Below are 22,091 nucleotides of genomic sequence, written 5' to 3'. Positions count from 1 at the left end.
AACCTGTCATCATAGATGCTGCAGTCTAGTCCATTCCAGTTTTGTCACATCCTCCCTGAGCTGTAGGACCCACACCTGGGAAAAATACATAAGATACGGCATCGCAATCTTTAGGTTGCTTGCCATATTCCTTATGCAGCCCAGTGTATGGTTTGCATTGTTTCTAGTGACAATACACTGTTTGCCTCACTTCAGCCACCTGCTGCCTATAAACCCCAGTCTTGGGGTTGGGAGGGGTAGGTACTCAGGCAGTCTGTGCCCAGCCAAGGTTGTTATAATTCTGTTGCTGGAGCAAAAAGTTGCACTTTATCTCAGTGAACTTTGTGAGTTTCTGTTGGCCCAGTCGTGCATCACTTGGCACTCTACTGTTTGTTATATTACCTACTGTACTGCTTTCCTCCATTTAGTGACATATGCAAATGTTCAAGATGCCTGTTGGCATCTGTCTGCTTTTGTCAAGGTTGTTGAGGAACTTCTTGAACAACAGCAGTCTCCAGGATGTGTTCCCCAAAACTACTAGGTGTTGTTATTTTCTTGCTGCTTACACAAACCTCTGAAAAAAGGGGGGATTTTCATCCCTCAGAATTTCCAGTTATCATAGTCTTACTCACTGGCAAGGTTGTCAGTTACTCAGTTCAAGTAGCTAGTTTTTTGCAGTGGTTCTAAGAGTTTCCATCCTGCTTGTGGATTCTGTAGGGCAATCCAATGCTGTTCTTCAGTCATTATTTTTACAAAATCAAATCATCCAGAGGCAGGCCAGCAATATGCACTACAACACACCCATTTATGACTTCAGACAAGAGACTGCCTTCTGCACCATGTTGAGGGTTGCTCAGGTTGGAGCAGATACATTCTTGTTGTTTTCTGTTTTCTTTAGTCTTTTGTACTGAGTGGGAAATGACAATCTTTCTGTTAGGGAAGATACTAAGTTGGGTGCACCTCTTTATGTTTCGATGCTATGAATTATCATGTCTTACTTTCTCAGCAAGAAATCAGGTAAATTACTTGAATTATGAGAGAATAATTTTGAGACTCTATTGGTAAAATTGCTGTCTGTTGGGTAAAGATATCTGTCATTCAACTGTAATAACTGAAAATATTTCTCCTAATGTTAGTGTATGATTTTTAATTCATGAAGTTGCTTCTTAGTCATGTTTTTTTCCTTATACAGAGCTAAATAATTTGAAGTCTCCAAGGAAATACCATTAGGATGCATCTTGTTTGCATCTCATTTTTTCACACCTGCACTGAGGCTTACAAGATCAATTCTCACCTTGTCATACTCTACTGAAGAATTAAACTACTGTAGCTTGGAATCTTGCTGTGGTATTAAATACTTTCACAGATGCCATACACTGCTTTGAGACTATAGGCAGCTGCTTTAACATAACTTGTAGTCAAAACAAATCTCCTACTAGCTATTATTATATGTCTGTCAGAAGAGTGGTTGAATTAAACTGTCTGGCACAGAGTTGGTTTTTCCTGACAGGAAATACACAGCCAGCAGTGGACACTGAGAAATGCTGGCACCAGAATTATTGTATTCTCATTAGACAGTTGATTTTTTTATAGTATTTGAAGTTATTCTAGTATTTCAACTATTTTAAGGCCCTCTGTTTCAGTTTAAAAATTTGTATGGAGGTTTTGTTACAAGCCTCAGAGTCCAAAAGCCTGCCCTGTGCTTGTACTTAGGAGACAGCTAAAAAAACACACTAAGCAAGCTGCTTACGCCCAGAAGTCTCTCAACACTTTAGACACTCTCAATAGAAAAGATGTAGACTTTTTTATTAGGTTACTACCCAAACTGTATCTATCATGCTTTCTTGTAGGAAGTTTGCTTTATGCTTTACTATATTAAGAAAAATATTTCAGCAGCTGAGAAACAGTAAGGTGTTTTTTTTTTTTTTCTCTAATTTTCTCACAGTGTTTAAATTACTGCCTTAAAGATAATTATTTTGTAGTTCAAGTTCTCCCTTTGTCTATATTACAATCTCTGGCTTATTTTTAATTTTCAGGTTTTCATGAATTCACAAAGAGCACAAATTCACTTATGTGCTAATCCTTATGCTCAGATACCATGATATCATTCTTCTATATGAGGGTGGTGAGACACTGGCACAGGTTTCCCACAGAATCTGTGGCTGCCTCATCCCTGGCGGTGTTCAAGGCCAGGTTGGACTGGGCTTGGAACAACGTGGTCTAGTGGAAGGTGTCCCTGCCTCTGGCAGTGGGTTGGAACTGGATGAGCTTTAAGGTCCCTTCCAATTCCATGGTCATGGAATCAGAGGATCCCAGGTTGGAAGAGACCTCAAGATCATCTGGTCCAACTTTTCTAGGCAAAGCGTGACGTAGACTAGGTGTCATAGAATAGGATCATAGAATAGTTAGGGTTGGAAAGGATCTTAAGACCGTCTAGTTCCAGCCCCCCTGCCATGGACATCTCACAATAAGTGCTTTGTCCCAGCATGCTGACCAGACAAATCTTAACAGCATGCAACTCTGAGGAGTACACTACATCCCTGGGAGATTATTCTAGTCGCTGGTTGTTCTCATTGTGAAGAATTTTCTTCGTGTCCAGTTGGAATCTCCCCAGGAGTAACTTGTGCCATTTACAGCTCCTCTTTTCCATGAGACTCCCTGCTTACTTAAGATAATTTTGAAATCTGTAGTAAATTATCACTATTAGGGTTTTTTATTACTAACTTTTTTTTCTAAATAGATCACCCCATCTTTTGGAGAAGTTCAGAAGCTACACACCTGTCTTTTTTGTTGCATAAGTGTAATTCTCTTCTTTCATCTGAGTCTCAGACAGTGACTTTATAAGCATGAAGCTACACTTCTCGATAACTTACATGCAGCTTTGAAAAACAGTTTTTAAAATAATTAAATGACAAAGCACAAATTCTATTAGTGCCATGGTGACAAAGCACCATATAAGAAAGGAGATCTTACCTTTTAGGTTAGGAGTTCCTGAAGTCTTTATTCCAAAGGGTTTCAATTCTGTCTCCAGTTTTAAATGCTTAGATACGTTCTCATTCTTTCTATATCATGACAGGAGCTTTTTTTAGCATCTTGTAAAAAGATCCTCTTGTCCTGAAACACTCCTCATGTCTTTTCCTGAGGTATTTTTAAATGTCTTTCTACTCTTACTGCAATAGAAATACTGACTTAAGAGTGGGAGTGACATTGAATCACTTCAGAAAGTAAAGCAAATATACCATAAATGAGTTCTGTAGAGGTGGCATTTTTAAAGGTAGTTGCCTTCTTTATATAGCTTAGAAAATACCAGACATGATACATAAAGGAACAACCTTCAGGGAAGGAAAGCTATTAAGATGGAAAGTTTACAGCCAACTTACTTTAAAAAATAAGGTGCAAAAGAAGTGATCACTGATTATAGTTAATAGAGGATGGATGTAAAAGACTATATCCTCTCTGATGCAACTGTGTTCAGTGTAAATGAGAGTAAAAAGGTAAGAGCTGAAGGGACATCCATTCTTATCACATTACTGCATTTAGTGATTGCTACAGAACTGACAAATACTAATACATCTATTATTATTATTATTATTATTAAATAATAATTAAAAGCAAATATTAAATTTTATTTTCCTATTTATATACATATATAGAATCATAATATTATTAATTAATAAAATCAGTTAATTTTTAGTATCAGTGAATTGAACACATTTGATTTTTTGCCTCTCACATCCTTTGAGTGAAGTAATGCAGAAGTGACATAAAATTAGCTTATCTAATTCTTCACTAGTCTTTATATTTGAAAACAGTACTTCTTTCAGCCAGCATTCTAGTTCTTACAAACCAGTGAAGTTCCAAAGCTTCTGGTTCAAATTTTTTGCCCAGTTTAATCAAATTACTGCAAATACTTGAATGTTAATCAAAAGAGAACCATTGTAATTTTAAAAGATATTTTGCTTGATTATGGTAAAAGTATTGTTAATATGATGCATGTATTATGCAGAAAGAAAAGAACTATAGAAATGAATGACTGAAGAATGATGCTCATGCAATGCATTTTCAAACATAGTTTGAAAACGTGCTATATAGGAGTGAAAATACAAAGAAAACTGCTTTAACAGTACTAACAGTGCTAGATACCAAGTTTCAAAGAGTGAATATAAATAAGATATATTAGATATTTTTAACAGTACATAAATAAATTTGCAGTCATGTATGCATATGGATATTAGTACTATTTGTCTTAAGGGATTTTCTGTGTATTTTTATGTATTTAATAGTAGTGATCTGAAGGGATTTGCTTCCATGTAATTCAGAAGTATTTGGGTTTTTTTCAGGACATTTCTAGACAATTCTGATGAACGTCTTCCTCAAGATTTTTCAGAAGTCTTTTATCACCCATTACACTGGTTATTTTGTATACCGGCATCTTGTTCTTCCTTACTGAAGTGAGTATCAAAAGTTGATTGTTGTTAAAGAATCACTAGCTGGTCAATAATAATCAAATTCTCTTACATTTTTAAGTCTTTTCAACATTTTGAAAAATCTATATATTAAGACATGTCTGATATAATGGTTAAGAAAAAACACAGAAACATCTTTTTAAATTCATTGTAAATTTTCCTAATTTTCAAACTTTAACAGTCTGTAAGAAAGGCCAAACTGAAAGCAGTGCACTGTGTAGCTTTTTGCTAGTCTATTCATTATGTTTGATATTCAAGTTATCTGGAAGTTTTTTTTCTTTTAATTAAAGAGTATATAGCTCTTGACAATAATGTATTTCAGCACAATTGCTGTTTTGAAAGGCTTATAATAAAGAATATATGCCTCCCTGTTTATGACTGCTGGTTAAAAAAAAGATATATAAATAACTCATTGAAAAATATGCTGCTTGAACATGGTTGATTTTTTGAGAGATTACTGCATGATTAGAGGCAAAAACTTAGTTTCTCTTTCTGTGTCACTGCATATAATGACAAGTTTCATATGAGATGTATACTACCAGCTGTGCTGTCATTCCCTTTCTAATTTTGAACCTGAAGCACTCCCACACCAGTGCAGATTTTCTCCTAACCCCTTCACCTCCTCCTCCTCTTCAAAAATTATTTCCTGAGAGATTTTCACTCAATTTTCCTGAAAAGCTGCTTTTATGAATTGTTATTGTGTTTTATGAGAAAGTATTATTATATTTTGGAGGAACACGTTATCATGTGAGTGGTGAACTATGGTGACCTCCCAATGACCAGTGTGATGTGGATTTACTGCCTCTTACCTTATATACACAATATCTTATACCTTATATATCGCAGTATCTTCCCTACGATTTTGCTCCATACTACACAAAATATGCTGATTTCTCTTCCTAATCTTCACTCCTACTACATTTCAGCAGTACTGTTATCTCCTTCCTGGGTCACTTTGATACCTGCTGAGCCAGAAGCAATAGATGCTGTGAATCAGTTGTGTGGTTGGCTAGCTGGAACACCAAATCAAGTGAATAACTGTAGAATTCAGAATGTGTCCTTTCCCCTGCTTGAAATAGTAATTTAATTTTTTCTAAAGCTTGAAAGATCAAGTACTTTTACCTCTCAGTTGAGATTCAATGAAATTTGTCAGTGGCTTTTTAAGCTATACATGAGTAGAGAGAAAGAAAAATAGGAGATATAGGAGAGGGAATGACTACATGATCAATTGAAAAGGGATCTACTCTATTTCTGGGAAAATTTACGCTTCATTAAGCACTCACTGTAGAAAACATGTTAATCTCTTTGATGCCCTCCAAAGCCATTGGTCAAAATTTAAATTATACTGTGGATTATCAGTTTTGGAAGATAACTTCACAAATGAGTACGCTCTGCTGTGTAAAAGTATGTAAAGGAAATGCTGATACCATTTCAGTCAAATATAGTTCTCTTTTTTTGGGTGGAATTAGTATTTTAGAGATAATATTTAGGGCAGATTTGCCTTGATAAATAGCATAAGACTACTCCAGATTTATCTATATTTTCCCTTTATGAAAAATGAGAAAATATGCATCTTGACTGCATAATGGGAAAATGAGGAGTATAAAAGAAAGCACATGTCTGAGAAGGTAGTTAGCCTGCCTGTGTGAGGACAGTACACATATATAAAGCCATGTACATTGTCCTGGTGTTAATGAGTGAGGTATGTTGGTAAAATATTTAATGGTTTTTTTCAACAATGTACCTTTCAGCTGCTCAGAAACCACCCCCAAAGAAAAAAAAAAAATGAAAGAGCCTGTATGTAATGAAGTAATTGGAGGGACATATTCTGAGTCATTCTAATTTTGTATTGGTTTTATACTCTATATTAGTGTCATGGAAGCTTTCCTTTCTTGAAATGTTGCATTTGGTGTATGAACAAGACATGTTATGAATGAGACACTTTATGTTTAAGTGTTGCAGAAAACTAATTTTTAGAGCATTCTAATTCTTCATGGATTTTATGTTTTTACTTCTTATATCTAATAAAAATAAATATTCAGTGTCCATAACAAGATTAGAAGCACAAGCAGTTGTATACACCTCCCAGCTGTGGCCACCTAATTTTTAACTGATGACTCTAACCAGCCATAAATATAGCTGTTAAGTATTTGCTCTTCCTAAGCTTGATACTTCAAGAGAAAATTTGGCTAGTTCCTGAAATTATTTTATTTACAATTTCACTATTTAATCAGATTTACTACATTATTTTTCATGCATGAAAATGCTGAGTCTGTGTTCTTTTTATCTGACTTCTACGTCTTTGTCAATGTTGTTCACATGAATTAGTTTTAATGTTTATTTGCTTTTTAAAATCCTGAATTTACCATTTGAGGTCTTCTGGTTTGGTTTGGTTTGTTTTTTTCTATCTTGGATACTAATCAAAATAACATAGTTGATTATTAAACTAAATAATTATTGATAATTTATGTTACAGTTCCTATAGTGACAATTGTGATTCACTCTTTGCTTCATTTGGGGTTTATAATCATATCTTTCGCAAATCAGAGTCCTGCTTTTTTTTTCTTTTACTGGAGAAAACTAATCATTTATATGTGTGATATTTATATGTACTTCACCTTTTGTCACTTTTTATGAGGCTGGTCTTATTTTCACTAGTACTGAGCTACAAGGATGGCAGAACATATGCCTCTCCATATGCACGTTACAAAACTTCTCAGTGCATTTATTGGTGCTAGCAACATGGCTGTAGGGAATGTCTGCTGTATTTTATTTTTCCTCCAAGTGAGTCACATCACTGTACATTTCAATTCGCCAGAGGCCTAAAGAGCCAAGAACTGATGTATATTACAACATGATAACTTCCCATCTGGTCAATGAAAGACAAGTTTTCTTTCAACTCAGATGTTTTAAAAATTATATTTATTTCTTAAGTCATTTAAAATATTGTCCTTCATATATCAATTGACCAAACTTGTCCCTTTTCTTATATTTTGAAAGCAATAAGTGGCTTTATTTATATATTATATATATGAACGATAATATGGCATTCAAGGGAGAAACAAAATGAAAGTGGACCATATATTTTAACTGAATTGATGAATTGTTGAGTTTGCTCTCAGCCACAGTGCTAATTCTAGTGTGAATATAGTAACTGTTTTAATTTAAACTTTAACTACTACTTATGAGTTCTTAACATGGTGAGAATTTATGTAACTAATCTTGAACATACAGAAATTAAGATAATACTATTAAGAATGCAAAGCCCCAGTGTCAAAAGTTTGAATGCAGTATGTATTTTAAATATGGAAAATTTATTTTGGCTGCAATTCTATGAACATTTAAATGTATATGTGTATATATATTTTGATAAACATTATTATAATTCAGCATGCAAAAATATAATTGTGAAGTCAGCACGATATTGTCAACAATTATATATAGTGTCCCAAATGAAAATCGCGGTAGCCGTTTATAAGTTCTCATGGCATGTACGTTACTTATCAACTCATATGTATTTCCTTTGCTGTTAGCGTTCCAAAGGCTGAGATGTATAAAATCCTCTTTTACTGAAATGATTATTACAGTATTAATACTTAATTATGTGAAGTTTTGACATAATAGTGTGACGTAAATGTCTGTTTGCGAGATGCGTCTGTGAAAGCTTGGTTTTCTTAGGTAACTTCAAGGTTGCCCTGCAAGATTTGTGGCAAACTGCTTTTCTGGTAATGGATGCAAACATACCTGAGAGAGAATAAATTTAAAAAGTGTATCAGGTGGCATTTACAACAGGTGTTGTACATTTGTGTTAGGTGTATTATCTATATGTCAGCCTTGACTAAACAGTGAAGTTCCTGTGCAGTTATCTTTGGATTTTTCATGTGTGCTTACAGGCAGAGTTGGGTGGTAACACACTTGGTCTAGTCTGATGGTCTTAGATGTGTGCACATAACAGAGAAATTCCTCTCTGTTAGGTCAGCTACATAAACCCAGTTTAGTTCTGTCAAAATAGTTGTGTGTAAATGAAACATAAAGTATATCCATATAAATCCTTAGACTTTCCTAACAGGAAAATCTAGCTCCTGATGAATAAAGCATTAGCTGATGCTGAAGGTGCTGTGTGTGTTGCCAGAAAATGTTTATGCCTGCCTAGTCAATTTGTCAGTGCATATGTAGTTCTTACAGCAGTACATGTAAAATTTATGTGCATAAAAGTTTACATATGCAGTGCATAAACTTCCAATGTTAGCAACTATTGTTGTATAAACTTGTAGCCAAAGTGAATAAATACAATGGCTAAACAGCAGCTGAAATTTAATTTTAAGACCTTCAAAATGATGAAGAAATGTTTCTTCAAGGAAAAAAATTTAACCACAATCAGATTTTGAAAATGTCTCTTTGAAAATGTTGCAAGAAGAAGAAAATAGTGAATACAGTGGGTGAGAAACACCTAGCAGGACAAGATTTTAATTTTTTTTCCCCCTTTGCCCTGGATGAGTTCAACAGTTGTTGTTGGGTCACTGGCTGATGTCAGAGGAAGCCCTGGAATATTTTTGTTTGGAAATCTAAACTTTTGCAGTAAACGAAAACCACAAACAGAAAACAGTATGTAATCTCCTGGGAAAGTATTGAATTTGTACCATGCTTTCTCACTCCCCCCTGTTGGCAAAGCAGTCATTTAATCAGTCTAATAGTTCAGGTAAATTTTTCAGGATGTGTAAGCATTGGTCAACCTAATGTGGCATGTTGCAGCCCCTTTGAGCATTTTCTGTTTTTTAATTAAAAGCTTCATATACTTCGTCAAGGACGCTTCAGAGCTCTTGCTAAGCCATTAATGTAATAGTGAACTAAACACTAATAGCATTAAATTTATTCAAGCACAAAAAAAAAATATATATAATCCTTTTTGCCTGGTGGAACAAAGCAAACATGGTTCCATGAAAGAGATAAGTGAGGTTGCCTTGTATCAGTTATAACTTTGGCAGACAACCAAATGTTAATTTGCTTTTAGCTAGTTGAAATTTAATGTAATTCCTTCCCTGAGCTGCCTTAAGTAAGCAAGCATGAAAGCGTTTTCAGAGTAATCTGGGAGGAACTGACATTTAAGAGAGTTAGCATTACATCTGCACTATAAGGATATTCATTTCATAGATAAATTAACTACATTATTCTCTCTTTATCTTACATTTTGAAAGGACTCCTTCAGTGACAGAAATGGCAGCCCAGGGTCAGCTAAAACTGCTCTTATCCCAGCCATACTGCAACTTGAACTTGCTTTTGGAAACATTGCTACATCATGATTGTCTCTTAGTAAAAATTTTACTGAGAAGTTCAAGTAAGTATTTATACTGTCGATCCTTATATTAGTGAGAAACACAAATCCATTTTTAACTACTTGAATACTGCAGGAAACCTGTCATGTGTTTTTTTGGGGGGATATTGGGTATTTTGGATATATGTATACATGCATACTCTGTGTATATATCTATAACCTATCTGGTTAGGGAGTGAAAAGATTTAGACTTCCGTTATTTTTTGTGCAATATGATACATGAAATGTACATAAAACGTACGTTTTTGGGGGTATTCAGTTTTCAGTAGGGCATACTTTTTGAATGAGTAAAAAGAAAGAAATTATTATGTTTTGCAGTCAATCTGAATATTCTTAGTTTCAAAACAGACTGATTTGATAAAATAGGCTGTTATTGTAAATTTGAAGGAGTCAAAATAAATTTTAACTTAACAGAACTTTGATACCATAACTGCTTTACACAAGTATGGATTAGTAGTCTGAAAGATCACTTTCAAAATTGTTTCAACAGTAAAAAGCTTCTTAGAGATTTTGTTGAAGTTATTTTATGTTTGTCACTGTAGGCATTCTAGAAGTACATTTATATGCTTCCTCTTGTTAATACTCTCATTAATGCCACTATGAAAGTAGAACAAATGAAAGAATGGTTCTACAAGATTTTTTCTTTTTATTCTGCTAGCACTGTGTTTAAAGCAACAAACTTTATCACATCTTTTTTTTAATAGCTTCTGGATGAAACGATCATATTGTTGAAAAGCTAATGGTATGATCGCATTTGACACAATTTTGCAGTAACAGTGAATGAGAGTTTTGGTTCCTATCTTTCTTTAGCAAAAGAATTCTCCCTACTTAGAAAAAAACTGCTAGGTTCACATAATAGTAGATAAAACATAATTTAGTGCTGTCATTTTAAAATGGTCTAACATTTGTCAGAGGTACAACTTTACTTCCACTTCTGTCATGCATCTGAGAGCTGCACTGCATCTGCTTGCCTACTTAGATAACTGTCATATTGTACAAAGACTAACAAATGTTTGATCAGGATTGTATTCTTACCCTAGTGTTACCCAGTATTGTATTTTACTAGCTGCTTAAATTATCACAGCTATTAAGTGACAGAATGTATTAATCTATTGACTGACCAACCTCCTGAGCTTCAGGGAAATATACTACTTTGAATTAGAAAATGTGCTATTTACACAGACTTTATTAATGTAACTACAACATTGGTATGAATAAACTTTCAGTTTAGATTAAGTTGAAACCTGCAATTGTACATATCTTCTAAATTAATTTCAATGGGGTTAATTATCTAATGATGAAATTACTGTATTCTTTATTCCCACTCCTATGCAGCAGCGTTGTGATGCTATATAAAGTATTACTTTTTTGCTATGTGAGGTGTTATATATTAGTACAAGGAAAGCTGGACTAACAAGCCATACCTTAGTACTAGCAATGACAGTTTTGGATTCTTCTGTTCAGTAGAAAAAGTCTCACAGAATTAGGTACTCATAAACACTAAAATTTTGCAATGTAATATTATGAGTGAAAAAAGATTAAAAGCTAAGTATACTGTAATTTTTTAGTTATTTGCTGTAGCAATAACAAAGCTCCCTTGTATTTAACTACATTATGAGAATTTTTTCATGTGAAAAGAATTCTCACATTTTAGTTTACTTTGCACTCAGTCTTTCTGTTTCCCTTTCAGAAAGCAGTCCAGAAGGCAAAAATTATTTATGAAGAGGTGCTTATATGTAGATATTTTTGGTAATGATGCCTTTTTTTGTATGGTAGCAGTATTTTGGGATAGTTGCAATAGACATCATACAAACACATTTAATTTAATTGCATTCTCATTGTTCTTATACAGTTGTACCCTGGGAAGGGTTGCAAATAATTTATATTCCATGTCACAGTATGGAGTATTGTTGGTATTGACTAAGTTGTCTCAGTAGAAAGAGTATTTGGGCAGAATGCATATATGCATGATTTGGTATTGCTAAATATTATAAGGTTACCTAATGAAACTCCATGTATGTAACTATAACCTATCTAGTTAGGGAGGTGGCAAGATTTAGACTTTTGTTATTTTTTATGCAATAGGATATATGAAATGCACGTAAAATTAAAATTCTTCAAATATGAAGTTATTGCATCAAAAATACTAAAAGCAATAAATCAGGATATCCGAAACTGGACCACTTATTTGTCTGCAGGGAGTATAACCACTGGATAAAAGGCACGTTTGAAAAATATAGTTGAAAGATTGGATTTGTATATTGGAACTCTGTAACTTAAACTATGAGTCTAAATAATGTAGGTGCATTGAATTACAGTTAATTACAGCTTTGTATAATCCCATATAGGGATTTATAGGAGAATATATAATATCATAGGTCCAATACTTAAAAAATATCTTCTAAAACATATTCTTGCATGAGTGAAGGGGCTAGGGTCCTTTGCTGTGCCTTTGTGGAGAGAATTAATGAAGGTAGCTGGTACTGTGTTAATTTTCTGGCAAAACAAACTGTTTTGCAGTTTTCTTGGTGACCTTTTTCACCAGAATTTCTTTATTACCCATGGTTGTGAAAAAAAAAAAAATTGATTATTTTGACAAGCCACAAATAATAGGGGAATAAAGAAAGTGGTGCTTGCATTATATGAGTTATTCAATCCAGCAGATGACGATATCAAAATGAGAAGGGTGAAAGTGAGCTCTAAAATTTCCTGCTAGACTTGCTGTAAATGCACAGCATGCCAGCAGAACAGTCAGTGACTTCTCATTTGAGAGTCTTTATTTCCAGGAACCAGGACTTATTCTCTGCATAATAAAGCAAAAAGCATTTTTGAAATTTTGACACTTTATTGAATTACACTAGCCTAAAACAGGTTTAATACCAAAGGGAACCTCATTAGTCAGCAGACACCTAACCATTTATCGATAGTAGATAAGAAAGACGTCACTGAGAAATTGTCAACAATGTACATCCAAGTCCTTCAATCAGTCTTTGGGCCTCATACGTACTTTTGTTTAAGTGGAAATGGTAGCACCAAGTTAATGCTGTACAACAGAAAAAACAATGTATTCCTTTTTCTAAAAAAAAAACCCAACCTTATTCATAGCAATGAATGCATGAGATTCTAGTTGTTACAGAGATATAATTTAATTTCTACAGAAATTTAAAGTGAATACTGACATGTGGGGATAAATTGGAAGAAAACTGGCTTTCACAGTAGGACAAGGCCATTTGCAGTTTCACCTAATGTTTTTGGATGGCACAATGCATATTTGAGAGATTAATGTAAGAGAGTATTGTACAGTTAAACCTAGATGATATGCTGGTCCCCACTAAAACTTAGTGACATTTGCAAATATTCAGTGATGTTTAAGGCTGCAAAACTGAAATTGTACCCAAAGAAATGTGAGATACTTCAAAAAAATATAATTTAACTTACACACCTAAGGAAGGTTAGGAAAGGAGGGTTTCCACTGAGAAAAATAAAACTGTGTGGTACAGTATTATCCAGCTCCCCAGACACTAATAGATATGAAGAGCTTTCTGCTACTGTGCTTCTATAAAAAGGTTTCTGGCAAGAGAAATTACTTGAAACTACATTTGTCAAATGGAAAGACCTTTTTCCCTAACCCCAAGTCTTTGCCCCTTGTGAAGTAGCTCTTTAACCACCACAATGTATAATGTGGAATTTAAAAGTAAATTTTAAGCACTAGTTAAATTTTAATTAAATTCAGTTTAATTAATTGTTAGTCATTTAAGGGTAAACAACACTGGGTTTTCCAAGTTACCCTAAAAAAATGGTGAAAAACGGTAGCTTTACCAACTGACCTCTCTCAGGAATCAGAGTGAGCTTTTAGTGACAGTAGTGAGCTACTATTAAAAAAAATGCACATTCCTTTAATAACTTACCAGCTCCATTAAAATCTTTACCATTGGCAAAACCTGTACAACAGTTAATTTCAAGTACTCGAAGGTCCTTATTTCTGTACTTCCCTGAAATAACTGTCCTCCTTAGGAGAGCACAAGTCTCTTAGAGGCATTTATATGCTTGTGCAGAGATAGCTCTCTCCACAGATATTTGTGGGTCATCCAGGATGAGGCTTGTGAGTACAGACTCCAGAACACCTAGAAGTTTTCTTAGCTTCTTTATGACAGCAAATAGTATCATGGTAGCCTAACTACAAAAAAAATCTAAAGACTACTTTAGAAGTGGCATCCCCTTAAAATACATATCTGACCAGCAGACTTACCGGGTACTGTACCTGTGTAACCAATGCGGTAAAATCGTAGAAGGGTTTACAGGTGTCCTGTGCTTCTGACTGGAAGATCAACAGAAAAGGGACCTTAATCAGAAATCCCGTTCCTTTTGATGACTTTCCAGTGATAAAATAAAGAAGACAGTAAACAGATTTTTTGGACATTCTGAAATGTTGAATAGGAATTTCCATGTGGACTTACTAGAGCCCTGCTGAGAATCACATACCTGCTTTTGACAAAATGTGAAGATAGTCTCTGTGATATATCTGTGACTGTGATATAGGGTCATATGGGTAGGTTTTTAAAGACATTTCTGGTCTTGTAAAACAAGTAATTTCTGTTAGGAACTTCTTGCTACAAAGCAGAGCTCTAGAGCAAATACATTTTAAGAGGGTTACCAGTTCTGTATCAATCCTAATATATGGACTAATACAAAGCAGATAATGTGGTCACAGGACTGAATTCAGTATTGCCTCATCAAATTTTGGCTATCAGAATGCCACAGTTTCAGCACTAACAGTACTATCCCTGTACTGTATTTATTACTGGAGGTATTCTCGTAGTAATTATTTTTTTGTATTTGGCATGAGTAAGATAGATTTCAGATAAGCCGTTAACCTGGAGATTAATTAATGGAAGGTTCTTCTCAGATAGTTGAAAATAAAATATTTAGGGAGAAGAAATACTAAGAGAGCCGAATGAGAGTAAATTACTATGGGATTGGTGACATACATAGCCACGAAAGTAGTATGCTGATTTTATGGGCAGATGTTAAAAGTTTGTTGAAGTCTTTTTGCCTTGTTTTGATCTTTTTAGTTGTCACAAATGTGGGATTTATTGGATTCACAGGTAGCAGCTAATACAGAGGATTATTTGGGTTTTACTAGATTGAAATGGGTAGGATAAAGATCTGTATTTCATTCAGGATAGAAGTAATACAATCTAAAGGTTCTTTTTGGAATTAAAAAATAAAATAATAGACTTTCTGCCAAAATAAAGACATATTCAAAGTTACAATGGAGTCTAGCTGTCAAGACTGACTGGAGAATGATTGCTTTGCAGAGGAGCAATTCTATGAGAGACAAGTAAAATGATCTTCCAGAACTGATACAGAAAAAGAATAGAAAAACACCAGTAACAGAAGAAGCACTGAGAATACAGTGCAAAGAAGCAACTAGTGCAAAGTGCTTGCTGAAATATTTGGTTCTAAACAGATCATAGAATCATAGAATAGTTAGGATTGGAAAGGACTTCAAGATCATCTAGTTCCAACCCCCCTGCCATGGGCAGGGACACCTCACACTACAGCAAGCCACACAAGGCTTCATCCAACCTGGTCTTGAACAACGCCAGGGATGGAGCATTCAAATCTCCCTGGGCAACCCAACCCAGTACCTCACCACCCTAACAGTAAAGAATTTCTTCCTTATATCCAGTCTAAACCTCTGCTGTTTAAGTTTCAATCCGTTACCCCTTGTCCTATCACTACTGTCCCTAATGAAGAGTCTCTCATCAGCATCCCTGTAGGCCCCCTTCAAATACTGGAAGGCAGCTATGAGGTCTCCACACAGCCTTCTCTTCTCCAGGCTGAACAGCCCCAACTTTCTCAGCCAGTCTTCATACGGGAGGTGCTCCAGTCCCTGATCATCCTCATGGCCCTCCTCTGGACTTGTTCTAACAGTTCCATGTCCTTTTTATGTTGAGGACACCAGAACTGAACACAACACTCCAAGTGAGGTCTCATGAGAGCAGAGTAGAGGGGCAGGATCACCTCCTTCGACCTGCTGGTCACGCTTCTTTTGATGCAGCCCAGAATACAGTTGGCTTTATGGGCTGTGAGCACACACTGAAGACACCTCATGCTCATTTTCTCATTGACTAACACCCCCAAGTCCTTCTCCAGCATGGGCTGCTCTGAATTTCCTTTTTGTCCAACCTGTAGCTGTGCCTGGGATTGCTCCGACCCAGGTGTAGGACCTTGCACTTGTCATGGTTAAACTTCATGAGGTTGGCATCAGCCCACCTCACAGGCGTGTCGAGGTCCCTCTGGATGGCATTCCTTCTCTCTAGCATATCAGCTGAACATTATACTGTATGAAAATAGCAAACAGCGGTTTTCATTAACAAGTGACTAACTATATAGCCATATTTATATATGGATAGAAGTCCTGCTAAAATAAAAAAGAAGCATCTACTTTGAGCTACCTATAGGAGCTTTAGATTCCCTTCACCGGTTAGCTTTTGATACTGAAATGCAGTGAGCGGAAAAAGGAGAAATATATAGAGGTAGGCATCAGTGGGCAATAGTTATGATGCCTATCACATAAATACTATTCTTACATGATGTTTAACAAGAAGGCTGCATTGGAGTTGAAACTAAGATGAATATTTAATGTTGTGACAGGTGAGCTAATAAGTGTTAAAGAAAAATTCTAAAGCAAGTGAAATCTGTGTACCATTCTGTAGACTCGTAATTCATAATATTTAACCAGCCGTACTGATCAACTTGCTAAACCTTTCAACAAGCTGACATTATCTTTTAAGGTCCCTTGAACCTGAACTATTCTATGATTCTGCGATCTATGCCACTTTAGTTGTCAAAAAATTAATTTAAACTCAAGCTTCAAAAGGCCAGCTATTCTTCCAAAGTGGGCAACATTTATTTAAGGGTAAAACAAAAGAAGAAAGCTAATGAAAGCTTACATATCTTGTTATGTTTCACCTCAGAATGGTTTCCCGTTGGATTCCTGAATATCTGGTCTGAAAACCAGACCTGTACTATACACTAATCATAAGAAGATACATACAAACACCTACAGAATTCTTTTATACTTCTTTCAATTTATCTACATTTACTGGTAGAACTAAGTTGATTAGAAGAATTACTAGTAAGTTGTGACTCAAATGCTCCATGAGGTACAATCATAAGGCAAAATTAGGCTTAATTTCATGTCATAAGCCCCTTTAAACAAAGCAATAAAGCCATTTCCCATCATGTTCTGTAAAGACAATTTATATAGTATTTAAAATCTCAGCAAATCCTCTTCCCTAGAATTTGGTTAAATTAATTTTAAAAATTCTTATGGTAGTATAATCAAAGTTGAATTCAAATTTTCATCTCAAAATTTGAATACCTCTGGGGTTTCCTTTTTTAACTGCTTTTTTCTGCTTTTTTGATTCTTTGTTTTGTCACATCCATATTAGACAACATATTGCTGGTTTGAGTGAATTAGTAGAATCCAGTTGATTCTTCAGATACTCTGAAGCATCTGGCATTGGAAGGTATCTCAGAAAAGTATGCTGGCTCCCTCAACCCATAGGAAGAAAAGCTGACTAAAAAAAAAATCTTATTGCTGATCTGTCTCCTGCCTCAGGGAAAAAAGCCTGGAGCTTGTTGGTTATGAAATCACTGATCTTATTTTTCAGCTTTCTACATCCTGTGGGCTGTTTCTATCAAGGTTGCATGCTACCCAGGCTGAATGGTTTGCAGTAATGCATGAATTAGATTCTAGGAATTCTAGAGGGGACTAAGATGAGTTTCTTTAAAATTTATAACATTCTCAGGTGATTCAGAGCTGGGTGGAGAGCAGCAGTTTTCCACTGTGGTGTATTTTGAAGGATGTTTGAACCATTAGAAAACATTTTAGAAATTTAGTCTCCCATCTTTCTCTTGCAAAGGTTGTGAAAGGTAAGGGCAGTCAAACGGTCGTAAACCAATGACATTTTCAAGCACTATTATATCTAAATTCCAGGTTTGCAATCTAGAAACTTAAAAGTGTTTAATTCGTTCTGGCTCTGGTCATTTGTTATAACTGTTAACATCAAAAGCATTTTCCACAAATATAAGGGAAGCTGAGGTCTTTGGCATTAGCATAAATCAAAGCCACTGAGTTGTATTGGTTCAAAGAGGTTTGAACACATTATCTTTCAGCTGGGAGAATGTTTTATAAGGATTATGAAAAACAGAAATACGTGTCATGTGAGCTATTAACCACTCAACTCTATGAAAATCACTAGTTGTCTTTAAAAACATACATATCTCTATCTTAGCAGGGCTGAGATTTTGTTTTGTTGAACTGATTTCTTCTCAGTTTCATCTTATACTGAAAAAAGAAGACAACCCATTCTGGGGAGTATGCAGCTGCTACTGTATTATATCTTATAGAGTTCTCTTATTTCATGTGACTAATATACTGATAAGAGGAATTAAGTAATAATAACTTGACTGTGATTCTACAGAAATAATACAATTTACTTCTGATTAATATTTACCAAATAATCAAATTCCCAACATATCCTGAGTGTGTTTTGAATTAGGCATATTCCATAGCTTGTAAACATGCTTCAGTCTTTTTTTTAATGGCTACATATAATTCAGGAAGTCAAATATCATTATGCAGAGGAAGATAAGATTTCAGTATCTGTAAGTATTATTGTTTGAAATAGTAGTCAGATACAGTTCGCAGTTCATCTTGACTAATATTATCTATTACTGTGAACTTGAATTACTTGGAAATTATTATAACTTTGGTTTTGTTTACTTTTAAGGAAATGAAGTATTGAATCGTCATGAGCAGAGTTCCCTCTTAGAACAGATAAATTATAAAAAGCCTACTCTGGTTGAAACAGTCTTCAGAGTATTGTCTTACTGCACTTTATCACCCAAATCTCTTGGCATTGCTTTTGAGACCTACATGGAAAAAGAGCAGTTGTGGAATTGCTTATACAATATGACAGGTATTTTATGTAATAGTAAGTATTTAAAATCTAATGTTAAACCTAGACAGTTTTTTGATCTATAGTGCATATTATTTTTACTTTAATAAATCAGATGTAATTATGGTAGTTTACTTCAAAGCTGTAGTATAATCAAAGTCTTTTGAACAATCAGCTCATGGTAGAAATGATGAAAATTTTGAAGACAGCAGAGGTTATGGAGCAGTATGGTCAACCAAGGGCCTGATTTCCTTGTGTCTGCCATACCAGCATGCTGGCAGCAGTTCCTTTTTGTACCTCTTTATCAACACAGGTTCTTTTTCTCTGTGCATTTAATAACTCCAGACCTTTGCCACGATTTAAAAGTAAGAAACTATTAAAGGAGAATGGAAAATGAAAAAGAAGGACTCCTATTGGGTGAAAAGTAGTCTGCTGGGCATATAGACTCCACTGTCAACAGGCAGGCTCCTAATTTTCCATGGAGCAGGAGAGCTGCCCTCACAGTTAAAGCATATGACGCTGCTCTCAAGGAAAAGCAGTATTCAATCAGAGAAAAGAGGTGAGGTTTAGAAGGATGATCTTGCAAATGATGATAGATAAAATGAAGAAAAGCCGAAAAGAAAGAAAGAAAATGGGAGAGTGTAAGGGGGTGCCGCGGCCAGGTGGAGGGGAGAAAACACCGATACGATGTAGGTTCACAAAATGCCCGTTTATTGATTACAAGGCTGCTCTTAATGTACTGTCTTACACGTGATCACGCATTACTTGATTGGCTGCTTTGCTTTGCCCACGAGGGATACACGCTCCCCTTTACCTCTCCTGATTGGTTTCACACCTTCGCTTCAGCTTAGCGTTGCATCATGCTTCTGCAATTACTGGCATCCTGTTATTGCATTCCTGTTTTGCTGATCTTGACACTTCTTCTTCTTTTAACCTGGGGTCATAAGTTCACTTTCTCACAGCTTGCTGTAGGCCTGTTCAAGTGCCCATGCTCGACCCCCAACATCTCCCCCTCTTTTTTCAAATAAAGCGTTCGTCATCTGCTGCATGCGTTTGCATAATACATTGTAACAAACAAGGTCCAAAAAACAAAATTAACAACATAATCGTTATGGGTCCGCTAAACATCATGATTAAACTCCTTAACCAACTACTTATTCCTAACGATTTTAACCAAGAGTCTATAGGATTTGTTTCTACAGTAAGTTCTTTCATATTTTCTTTAAGTTCAAACAATTTCTTGTGAATAGATTCAGAATGATCAGAAAGATTAATACAACACATGCCCAGAAGCATTCTAATGCAAAGGGGATGTGAAGCAGCTGCAGAAGTAAACTGTACAGTGTTAACAGTCAAGGAGTTACACTCCCCCCCTTTTTTTTTTTTATCAGACAAAAAGCCATTTATTGCAAAGCATTAACTCCTTATATACTATTGCTTACAGACATCTACAGCAATTTGGCATATCATGATTGGATACTTGTCTTGAAGACCCTTAGTGACTAACATATAATTGGTTAAGCACAGGTGTGAGAACTTGACCTCGAACGCTTGCCAACAGTCCACAGTTCTCATAACTCAGTGAATTCCAGCTTCTTCTTATCTTGCTTGCTTAGGCTTCCTCGGGCCTCTCACGGCCTTGCTGTATCCCTCAGAGTTATTCAGACCTCATGTACCAAATATTCATTTTCCTGTGAGAACACTGTCTCCACATCTCCCCCTTTTTAGTTTTACGAAAAGTTTTTGACAATTTATTGTGTCTGCTCTATCACTGCTTGACTTGTGTAACATAACAACCCACTACTCTAGGTAGCATTATTTCAGTAAGATTAGTCTGATTTGAAGTCACTTGAACCTTTATAACATGTGGCATACCAGTGAATCCTACACACCATGTAACAAGTTGGAATAGTTGGGATTTAACAGATGTGCTCAGTATAATTGTCCATTACCCATGGTCACACATAATAGAACAGATATTACAAAGATTTTACACAGATTTCTATCATTGCTGTTTCTTTATGTTGTTCTGCGGCTTTTATACTTTTCGCTGGCAGTCAGTATGGTCCTGTTGATAGCTGTACACAGCTGGGCCTACCCTTTTTCTCCTGTATGGCTCTCTGATAACAGCAGAGGCCATCCCTCACATCAAGGTCTGGCATGGCACGTGTCTCCACCGCTCTACACCTGCTGGTTGCAGCCAGCAGCGGAGCTAAAGGTTCTTCTTGGTGGCAAACACAGAGGCCAACCCAGTCTTGCCCTTGACTGTGGTAGCAGGCATTTGGTCAATCTCTGTCCTTGCACCTTGTTGTCAATGCAGAGTTTCACCTGCTTAACCCAGTAACAAGTCACTACTACAGCAAAGCACACACAGATTTACATTAGCAGAGTAACTATTACAGAATGCATCAGCATGTTGAAGATGCTGATGACAGCGAGGGACTAACCAAAGAAACTTCTTACCAGTGGAGTTCTCCCACCCTCTTAATTTGTTCAATTACCTGCTTTATAACACTACCATCATATTAGAATCTTTCTAGCTTTTACCTTAGCATTTTCTAGCAGCTACTGCAAATCTGCATGCTCTAACATCTCTTTCACAAGTGACAATTCCATACAATACAAGGTATAGTTTCTTGTTAGCAACTGGCTAGTAAATACAGGTGGTTTTATATGCAAAATCACAACCTCTAATAATAGCTACTTTACAAGTATGCATATTCAAGCTGTTAATTTTCAGTTGCCCTCAAGTGATGGTTTTTTTTTTGTTTTTTTTTTGTTTGTTTGTTTGGGGTTTTTTTTTTGGATTACATATGCATATTGTCTGGAAAACAAGCTTGAAGCAATATACATCAAAACTACAGTCATTAATAACAGCTAGAATGTGTTATCATTACCCATTTTTTTTTTTTTTTTTTTTTTTTTTCACTGTCGCTCACCCTGCTTTGCACAGCTAAAACCACCAGCCTGTCGGCAACTGCACTTTTGCATTAACCTTTTCTTGCCTGAAAGGTTAAACTGCTACCTGTTAAAACTTTTACATGAACCTGACAACAAAAAATATACAGGACACTGTCTGCCCTCATCACACACACACACAGACACACACACACACATATGGGATCCCACAAGCACACTCCACACAACTACAATATTTGAAACACAAAATCCAGACGATCATTGTTCCCACTACACAGTCCCACATACAGGACGTGGCACAAGGACCCTGTAAAGACTATCAGCTCCGAGAAGCATCATTGCTGTGTGAGGTGGCAGGCTCAACCTTAGCGGGCGTCCCCGCAGAGGCTCTGCCTCCCTCACATCGCATGAGGCTTGGGCTTT

At 35.7% G+C, this 22,091-nt stretch overlaps 1 protein-coding gene across 1 annotated transcript in view; it reads left to right on the top strand.

Annotated features, from left to right (window-relative positions):
- The window catches only part of LOC101875606 (uncharacterized protein KIAA0825), a 181,079-nt gene that overhangs the window by 14,873 nt on the left and 144,115 nt on the right, over positions 1 to 22,091 (top strand). Inside the window, 3 exon segments of the mRNA XM_034073242.1 lie at positions 4,320 to 4,430; positions 9,641 to 9,780; positions 18,582 to 18,785. Of these exon segments, the coding sequence (XP_033929133.1) occupies positions 4,320 to 4,430; positions 9,641 to 9,780; positions 18,582 to 18,785 (455 nt within the window).

The sequence above is a fragment of the Melopsittacus undulatus genome, chromosome Z, assembly GCF_012275295.1.
Source record: "Melopsittacus undulatus isolate bMelUnd1 chromosome Z, bMelUnd1.mat.Z, whole genome shotgun sequence".
NCBI lineage: Eukaryota > Metazoa > Chordata > Aves > Psittaciformes > Psittaculidae > Melopsittacus > Melopsittacus undulatus.
Note: the sequence above shows the minus strand (reverse complement) of the source record. Positions and strands in the feature narration are given on the sequence as shown.